General features: G+C 34.0%; 1 protein-coding gene across 1 annotated transcript; it reads left to right on the forward strand.

Moving 5' to 3' along the window:
• Positions 1-490: 490 nt before the first annotated feature.
• LOC106652781 (doublesex- and mab-3-related transcription factor A1) lies at positions 491-10,144 on the forward strand. Its single transcript, XM_023457635.1, has 5 exons — positions 491-801; positions 2,274-2,397; positions 3,394-3,848; positions 6,985-7,249; positions 9,828-10,144. Exons 1-5 carry the CDS (start codon positions 544-546, stop codon positions 10,142-10,144), a joined length of 1,419 nt encoding a protein of 472 aa, XP_023313403.1. The 5' UTR covers positions 491-543.
• Positions 10,145-10,513: the final 369 nt, after the last annotated feature.

The raw sequence follows: 10,513 nt of genomic DNA on the forward strand, positions 1-10,513 counted from the left end.
TTTTTTTTTATCGAAGCTTAAGCTAAATTATTATTAATTCAATTCTTACGCATTCGTATGCATTATCTACGTTGGCTTTCTCATAGAGGAAGCTCTGTGATAGGCTCAAAAACGAGATTTCGAACGAGACCTTGTAGGAGAATTTGGTTTACATATTTGTAATCTTGATTGAATTCTCAACAAATGTCCGTATGTATGTATGTGTTTGTGTGTGTGTGTGTGTGTGTGTGTGTTTGTTATCTCGGCTTTTTGGCTAAGATAATAGTGTAGTACTCGATCTAAAAAAAAATTACTTTAATTCATATTTTATAGCAAATACTCATTGTCGTAAAAGTTATGGCTAATAGTAATGCTCAAATCAATGAGAATCGAAATGAAAAAAAAATTAAAATAATTGTTTACTTGCAGCTGAAAATACCTAAAAACTCATTGGACATTAGCAATCGAAGAGGACTTGAGTAAAAATTGAATTTTATGAAATGAAATATTATAGCTATTGATCTCATATTATCATTCCATAAGGTTAAAAATTGGTTAGAAAATATGAATGCAATGAACAATTTACCAAAAATGATTAACATTGAGAGCTTGCCTCATCAGCGACAACCGCATCAGGCAATATCAGGATTTTTATTTCGATCTAATTCAGAACGTTACCAAAGAACTCCTAAATGTGCTAGATGCAGAAATCATGGTGTTGTGTCGGCCCTGAAAGGTCACAAAAGATATTGCCGATGGAGAGATTGCGTTTGTGCAAAATGTACATTGATAGCAGAAAGGCAGCGTGTCATGGCAGCACAGGTAACTTTTGCTTTGTCTTTACTTTATTGACTTTAGAAGTCTTCCCATTTTCACAAGTCGCAGATTCTTACATCAAATTTTCATAATCTCGTAGAACTTAAAAATGAGGGTATCTGTGTTTAGCTCAATCTTATAAGCCTTAAGGCTAATTGTGAATCATTTTTTATGTACAATTGTCTTGTTTGTTTACACAAAGTAACAAATTCAAGGAATAATGTAAAGAATGAATATTTTTATTTTAATTTATTATTTATTTTGTTTTTTTTACTCATAAAAAAGTAATGAACCGATAAGTGAAGCTCCTTTCACGGGCTTTGGTTGGTCCAAATACTTTAAATTTAAGTCGAAATGAGGTATAGTGAATTTTGCACACTCTAAAAAGTGTGTGCAAAGATATTTTTTAATTCTGTTTGCAAGAAACTAGGATTTTCTGACGCTTTTGTGCAAAGACTCCTGGGTGAATCAACTTCCTCGCGGACTAGTTGCAAACGATACTTTCTAACCCTGCTTGCGAGAAACTAGGGATTTTGACGATTTAAGGTTAGAAAACCCGTGTTTCGCGCACGCAGTGTTAAACAAGGTATTTTCCGCTATACTATTGCGTAAATTACTATTTTGCGCAAACTTTTTAGTGCGTAAGAAGCGTTTTTGAATACTGTTGTGTTGTAAAATTTCTGGTTTTTTGAGAAACATCATGCTTGTTATTTATGCACAAAATTTTGTATCCAACACGTGCCCAGCTTTTTTCGCATAGTTTGTGCAAAACAAGCCACTCGTGCTGACACTCCTGGCCGGCGTAGCTGATACTCATGTCTTTTTTGTTTGCAATCATACTGACTATCACCAGCCCTCGTGCATTCTAAGACGTGTGCGCTAAGACGCCTTTTAGGCACTTGTTACGACAGCAGCAGAAGCAGATAACAAATTTTATAAATCTGTTTTCTCAGCAGTTCGCTATCCCACGGATATAGAACGCGAGGCTTAAACAAGTTCAAATGCAATTATTTTTAGTTTTTAATGTTTTATTATTTGCTGTTAACGTTTTACTTCTGGTGGTTACGATCTCTACTTATCTCTGCTTATAAAAAAGAGATGGACCTCAAAGTGAAGCATCGTCAAACGACGTCTGATTGGCTGACACTGATGACGACACCTGACGTGAACCGACTCGATACGAGCGCCTGCGTTGCTAACTGTCTTAACTTTGACGCGCGCGAAGCGCGTTTGAAACGTACCATTTCTAAATTATTTCTGAATCTTTAACTAACCACAAAACACGACTGAAAAAATTGACGCGCACGAAGCGCGTTTAAAACTCATTACTATTTGTGAATCTTAAATTAACCTCAAACCCCGAATAAAAAGTTGATACGCGCGAAGCGCGTTTAAAACATCTAGTGAAATTAAAAATGTTCATTCCAAAAGTTTAGCAGTACTGTTTTAAACATATATGTAACCGTTTCCTTTTGCAGGTGGCATTAAGAAGGCAGCAAGCACAAGAAGAAAATGAATCTCAAGATATTTCAATGCAATTTCCATACGCAGGTATTCCTTGTTTACCGGAGTCAATCACATTCAATCAAACTTCTACAGAAAGTAAGAATCAAATAATTGTTGTAAAAAATAATAATTTGATTTACAAAACTCACGGTGGTATACGTTCCGAGCAAACCATATGTGCAACCGTATTTTTTCACATGAGCAGTAGAAACATCTTTGTCATAAACATTACCATGAAATTCATTTCCTTATTTGTAAATTATTGGTGAAGATACATTAAAATCAACGGTATAAGAATTCCTCGACCTCGTTGATATCATGATTTCAGTTTTCATTTTGAAGTATAGACCCTTTTGACAATAATTAGTCGGAATTACTTTTGAAAAATGTCTTCCAAGGCTCGAAAAATCGACTACAACTTGTTTTCGCTTGTCATATTTTTAAATGGTTAAGGTCGCGAGTTCGGGCAAAATGCTCGGCCCCATAAGTTGCTCTCGGTTATTGGTTTTATGAAAGACTCGAAAAGGGGTTTTTCGAAGATGAGTACATAGCCGTCAGTTCCATCAAAACAATTAATGTTGGAGTACTATATAAGTCATTGTATGATTCAACTTAGTAGTATGTTGTTTCAATGGACCATTGGCCATAAACGCAACCACAAGCTAAATTTAAAATCAACTTTTACTATTGAAGATTAAACGATAATCAGCGCCCTCTGTAAATTCAATGCGGCCGTCCCATAAGAACCATCGAGCCGCGCGAAAATTGTTTTAGTCGAGTTACAACTATCGGGAAAAAAAGGAACGTTGTGGAGTGTATGAAATCAAATTAGTTGAGTTGTAACTGATTTAACGTAACGGTTGAAATAACTATTTTACAATATTTTGAAAATCTAAGAACCTTTATAGATTGATATAAAACTTATGCTACTTAAAAAATTATTGCCGAATTATAGTATCCATTAATATTAAGATGCAATATACTTAATTTATGTTCTAAATTTAGCCTCGTAATAGCAAATTAATTTTTGATAAAATTTATGCACGTAAGACATATTCTTAAGAAGATACATAAAGTTACAATATTTTTCAGCTGCTCCAAAAACGGTAAAATGTTTATTAGAGAGTGTTTCTGAAGAAGCTAATATCAACACTGATAATGCAGACGATGAAAGAGAAAAATATCAAAATTTGGCTCGATCTCGATCATCTTCTCGCTCTTCAACATGCTCCAAATCTAGCATTAAATCTAACTTAAAAGCAATGGATATTTCAAAAAAGTATAAAAAAAAATTTAATAATTTTTTGAGAAAAAATAAAAGTGAAATTCACGGTATCAACCGTCAAAATCATGAAAATGAAGCTTATGCTTCGGTTAATTCAATGCCGAATGCGACAGTTTTATCAATTGCTGACGCGGCATCAGATGATATGAGTAAACCAAAAAACTTGAGTATACGTAAATTAGATGAACCATTCGGACCGCAAAAAATAAAAAATAACATAGATAATCAAGAAATTGGTAATTTGTCTCCAATTGACCGATCTGTAAGTAAAGAATTTAAAATAGCTATTTATAATTATTTAATTAATAACTAATTAAATTGTCACATTTAATTGATTTCCATAATTATCGTGTGTTTCAAATTTAACAGTATAACAACGTAACTTCAAATATATCGTCTAATGTTCATTTTCTCGCATGTAGTTTTACAGTTAAGGTGATGCCGAAGCCCTAATTTTGACCGACCGAGCATTAAAAATGTAAATTGAAATAACTGTTTTACTAGACCGATTTTCGAAAAACGGCTCTGTGGAGCCCTCCGTACTGTAGCTGTGAATAACTGCACCAATTTCAGCCAATTTCATCGGGTAGTTTTTCCGGAAAAAAGGATCGAAATTTTTTATTACTGTTTGCAGGATAAAAGCTGTTTTTCGAAAATCAGCCTGGAAAAAAAGTTACGAAAATATACATTTTCTGTGCTCGGCCGGTAAAAATTGTGGCCAAGGCATCACCTTAACGTGGGTAACAGGAAAAATTTATATTTTATCGAATATTTATCAAACCTATGGAGAGATATCAACGAAACTTTTTGTAATAGATTAAAAATACTTCAGCTGTATGTGAAACTTTTCAGAATGTCACTTCATTAGCTATTAATTAGTGAAAATCTGAAAAATAAAACAAAAGTTTAGAAAATTGAGATTTTTTGGCTGATTAAGTAGTATATCGAGGATTTTAACCAAGAGTTGCCTGTTTCATACATATTTTAATGTAAATTTGTGATTTAGTTGCAAAACAGTGCTTATTCATAAGTCAAGTTTTGACAAAATGTTTTTATTTCATTGTAGAGTGACCTTAAGACATTGTGAGATACTACCTTAAGACGATGCCTAGGCCACAATTTTTACCGACTGAACACAGAAAATGCATGTTTTCATAACTTTTTTTCAGGCTGATTTTCAAAAAACGACTTTGTGGAGCCCTTTGTATTGTTGCTGTGAATAACTGAACTAAATTTCAGCCAATTTAATCGGGTAGTTTTCTCGGAAAACAGGATCGAAATTTTCGACTACTGTTTGCAGGATAAAAAATTTTGATCCTGTTTTCCGGGACTCGTGAAATTGGCTGAAATTTGGTCCAGCTGTTCACAGCAATAATACGGAGGGCTCCACAGAGCCGTTTTTCGAAAATCGGTCTAGAAAAAAAGTTAGGGGCCTTCCATTAATTACGTAAGGGTTTTTTTCGATTTTTCCAAACCACCCCCCGTCACGTAAGTGGTTTTCCTATCCCTCACAACATGGTGAATAAGGAATTTTGATACCCACCTCCCCCCCAAAGACCCTTACGTAATCAATGGAAGGCCCCTTATTTAAATTTACATTTTTAGAGTTCCATCGGTAAAAAATGAGGCGTCGGCACCACCTTAACTAAGATTAAGGGGATATAGAAGCCAGTCAAAATATCAAAATTTCAATTAAGTTTTCTGAAACTTCTACTGACTATTTTGCCAAAAAGCTGTATGGCGACCTTCATTTTGATGTTCTTAACACTCGCTAAACTGAAAATATATAATCGTCCACAGCATTAATTATCGTAGTGATCATTACTAAAGCGCTATATTCGAGCGGTTCTAGTACGCATCGTTATTATTACTGATTAGTAAAGTTGGCCTTTCAGTCAGTTGAATAAAAATGAGATCTAATATATCTAGTCCATCACAATAGTGTATAAACCAAAAAATCTAGTAGCAGTTGCTATTGCCATCAGTCGCTGGGTTTACTATAGCATTCTTAGACTGTACTATTTGATATTTTCCGTGTAGTAGAATCAGTGTTTTTTCAAAAACCCGAATTAAAATTGCCTAGTGAAACTCGGAATTTCAAATCACCTTGCTGGACTAGCCCAAGTCGACCATATCTCGTGTCGAATACAGCTCAACTTCGACAACTGATCACTGAAAATTTGCCGTGAAATAGGAATACTTACGTAGTTTAAAGTACTCAGATGTGTTTCGAGCGCGGTTTATGATTTTTGAAATTTTTTATTAGGAAAAGTGCAAGGAGCGCAGGTTTCACTTTTTGGAAAATCGTCATAACCGAAAAAGTGTAAGACACACTTTTTCAGTACACTTTTTCTACTGTGATGATTTTCCAAAAAGTGTAATCTGTGCTTAAAACACTCTTGAAAGTGTAAATTGAGCTTCTTTAACTTTTTCCAAATAAAAACTTTCAAAAAGTATAGTCCGCGCGCGAAACACTTTTGAATAGTGTAAACTGTGCACGTGTTACTGTTTCACAGCAAATTTTATACTTTTGGGTTTTCAGTGTATCGCTGTTTGGCGTTTCAGTCTGACCACCATCGCTACTGTCCCGACCTCGAGAAGGACATCCAGGACATCGTCGTGGAAAAGACTAGTCTGTGTAAACATAAGTACTCTACAAACGTTACACTCACTACACTGTCGAGCCATCGCGGTCATTCCAGTAATTTCAATCGCGTAGAAAATTAATTTAGATCTTTGTCGTGGACTCGTGTCCCTAGCATTTAACATTCAGAATCTGCATGCGATACGGGAAGTGGCGTCCTGAGCTAGTATTTGTAACTTTTTATTACTTTGCTACCATAATACAATGCTACATCTTTTCCTACTACAAATAACCTTGTTCAATCATATATTTATTGCAACCCATTCCGAAATATCCTCGCAAACTGCAGTTGGTTTCACTCACGTTGTTTGCTGAACCAATCAATTGACTCATCAGTAGACAAGCCCTCATAGTCAGTATCAATACTGGGTAGTCATCACAACGGCGGTTGTTTCAAAATATTATAAAAATTGCCAGAAGTAACAAGAGAATCAAGTAAGGAACACGATGATTGCATATTTTGAAAAATTCAAATAGGTTTTCAGTTTTGATTGAATCTTTGATATAGGCTATAGATAAGATCTGATAATACATTCTTCCTAACTTGCCTAAAGTCCCTAAGCTTCATTTGATATTTTTCAGCATTGAATAACTAAGATCATGCACTATTGCACGTTTATATACCATGTTTCGAACGTCACGTATACCATGTTAACGAAATTTAAAAGTGTATCTCGATCTGAATGATATAAAATATATTCAATTTTTAAAAGAACTTAAAACTACTATTGCATTAATTGTATTTTTTTTACAGATGTCAGTTTCCATCAATAATATTGCTACTCATACTTCATTTTATGGCATATCGTCAGGATCATACTACTATTCTCCAGTCATTCACAAGTCACCGAGCAATCCAATCGTCCACATGCAAGAAGATAATAATTATAGTGAGCTATCATCAAGCGTATCAGTCAATTGTTTTCAACATAAACACCGATCACCTATTGACGTTTTACTCAAAGTATTTCCAACTAAAAAGCGTTACGAAATAGAAAATATATTACTTTGCAATGAAGGTAAAAAATAATGAATATATAGATCATGAAGCATGGCTCGTTTAATGTAGTACACATTGAAAGAGTTCCAAAGCCAAAATTGTAGATCCTCCCATTTCTCTCCTCCCCCCCCCCCCTCCACAAATGTGTATTTTCTACTGATGGAAAAACTTTAAAAAATTTATGAAGGTACATTTTAACAATTCAAAAAAGCTTGAATTTTTTCTGATTTTTTAAGTGCTGTTCAGATAAAATCATTAAAAATGTTGGTATTCTATATAGGGTAATAAGATGCGATAACCAATCTGAACTTTTGTTCTGTTTTTTATCTCATTGAAAAATATAACTTCAAATTTTTCAGATTTTTTTGGCTTCAGTAACACACCTTCTGAAGCAAAAAATATTTTTTCATACCAGTGGCCCGAAAGTGACTACTTCTCGGCCGCTGCGCAAAACGGGAAGAGCTATTTTTGGGCTATGGTATATGAAAAATAGTATACAGGCCTATGCCACGAAAAAAGAAAGCCTTATGTCACGTGTTTACTAATTATACGTACCCTGTAACTTTTCTGTTTTTTGCGGCCTAGGACATTAATATATTATGCATAGCACAAGAGTCTAATACTAGCGGCAAAGTTGCGATTTTTAGGTTAGAGCGCAATAAAATGTAGTACGATCCTCGGGCCGTATAGGGGACATTTTCCTGCGCAGCTGTTAGAACCCTCGCTGCGCTCCACGCCCTGACGTCAAGTGTTACTTATAGCCCTTGTATCGTAAAGTACTAGTGAAGTTTCGTTGCCCCTTGCATAAAGTACTATAAGTGCTTATAAGACGGGTCAATACTAAAATGCGCTTTAGCTAGTTTCTTATAAATGACATCATAATGTTTTTTTTTTCAATTTTTAATGCTTTTTAAAATATAGTACAATTCACAAAATTATCCTAAAAAAGGCAAGTTTTCTGAAAAAAGCTAATTGAAAAAAACAATACTTGCTTCCCCAACGGAAATTTTTCTCATGATAAAGTTTTATAAAGTCTTAAAAAGTCTTTATAAGTCTTATAAATGTACGAAATTCGTACAGCTGATCAATCATTTTAAAGATTTAATAAGAGTTTTAAAAAATTCATAAAACTTTGTGGAAACTCGATTTTTTGGCGAAAGTGTTAAGTTTTTTTTTCATTTATTTTTTTTTAATGTATTGTTCATATGGTTGCCTATATAGTTTTTTCACCATGATTTTTGGTGAGCGCTGATACTAATCAAAAACGGTTTAAAACTATTAAAAACTCTTATCAACACTTGATTACTCTTCGAAACTCTGTATAACTCTTTAAAACAATTAAAATTACTTGTAACAATTTTTTCAATTTTTTTTCTGAACATTTTAGAAACCCAATATCAGGTTTCACATAAATTTATAAAAAAATGTAAATCAATTGAAACTCTTATAAAGTTTTATTAAATCTTGAAATCATGGTACGAAATCCGGACATTTATAAGAATTTTAAAGACTTATTCAGACTTTTAAAGAGTTTTTACGAGTTTTTGAGAGTTTCTAAAGACTTAATGCGGCTATTACGTCGTGAGACGCGACATTTAATAATATTGTTCTTATTCTGGCTGGGGAGTATGAAGAATTATAAAAGATACACCTGTCGTAGCCCACAATTACAATGGCAGACGAGTACAGATTGATTAACCGGTACTTATATCTAATTACATGCGTTCTATCTACTTGAACTACTTAACTTACTGCTGGTGACTCTCTGGTGTGAACGATGTCCCACTGGTTCCCTGCTGAATGTGGTGGATGCTCAATGACCGCTCGTCTCAAATGGCCAGGATCCTCAAATTTCCAAGGCTAGGAACAGGCTGTACGACCACTCTCGACACTCGCTATCGCGCACAGATATCGCTGACTTTATAACAAATGTATAAGTTGCTTTAACAAGGTTCTTGCACTGACGCTCAGTTGTCTAAGTTTTCGATAAAATTTTAATACAAGTCCGAATACTATAAATTCGCGGTACAAAGTGAGATGAGCTCCGCACACCGAATAAGACGATAGTCGAATCGCGCCGAGGCCTTCGCGGGCCCTCAATATATACCCTGAGTTTCTACATAGTTTTTTGGGGGAGATGAACGCTCTGCACTTGCTCGTACTCGAGAATCTGACGACATATATTTTTATTCGCTAGCAGATTAAGTTCGTTGCTCTTCAAGTTAAATTGACAACGCTTTATCTCAGAATTGGTCTCTATCGATCTATTTAGATTTTGGATCTGTTTTATATCTTAGAGGAGGTGTTCAATTTACAAGTATTTTTCACTTGATTTCTCCAATTTTTATAGCTTTGTTTTTCATGTCATCTGATCCCCTAGTTCGAGCTAGCGCAGTCGCTCGCTGAGCGATTTCTCGCGCTTGCTGTTATTTTTGAAATGCTCTTTCTAGAATTATTTTTATTTTTCGTTTTATAATTATTTATTTATAATAAGTCACGAAGGACGTGACACGGCGATCAATTTCCGTAGGAGTTAATGAAAGTTTTTTGAATCTTAATTTATATAACATTACATTTTTATTCTATTTTGATTTCAGGTGATGTCATAGCTACTATGGAACATCTTATTTTTGGCAGTACTTTAAGTCCAGAATTTGAATATCCTTCATGGTGTAGTTCACCTCCAACATTACGTCAAGAATTTCCTAATGCCATAAACGGAAATACTACATTGAAATCGAATAATTTGTACTGTCCTGAAGTTCCACTTACAAGACATCGATTTTTAGCAGCTCCATATTCTGGTACAGGTTATTTACCAACAGTTATACGATCACAAACTCAAACCAGTGAAATTGATCACGAGAAAAGTTCTTTCGATATCGATGACGAACATAGTAATAAATCTGAATAAATACCATTAATCACTTGAATATTTAATCTTTTTAACATAAATTCATGTGTAGAGTTTTAGTATTCTCCAAAAATACTCAAATTAGTAATTTATCACAGATACAGTTATTAAAGCACATGAAAAATCTTCAGTTAAAGACTATTTTACAGAAGAATATATCATACTACTTATGTATCTTCAAATGAAAGATGTAAATTTATTACGTTTTCTCTCTGTGATTTTTTTGGTTCTTTTCTCAATTTCGCTTGAAACTTTATTGTTGCATGTTGGCTTTTACTGTAAAAAATAAACTAACTACATATATGGTAACAGCCGTAAATATTCGTATTTATTGAGCTACTTTTGTCCGAATTTTTTTTCAGTATTAAG

Source organism: Trichogramma pretiosum, unplaced genomic scaffold (assembly GCF_000599845.2).
Source record: "Trichogramma pretiosum strain Unisexual culture from Peru unplaced genomic scaffold, Tpre_2.0 scaffold211, whole genome shotgun sequence".
In the NCBI taxonomy this organism is placed as follows: Eukaryota; Metazoa; Arthropoda; class Insecta; order Hymenoptera; family Trichogrammatidae; genus Trichogramma; species Trichogramma pretiosum.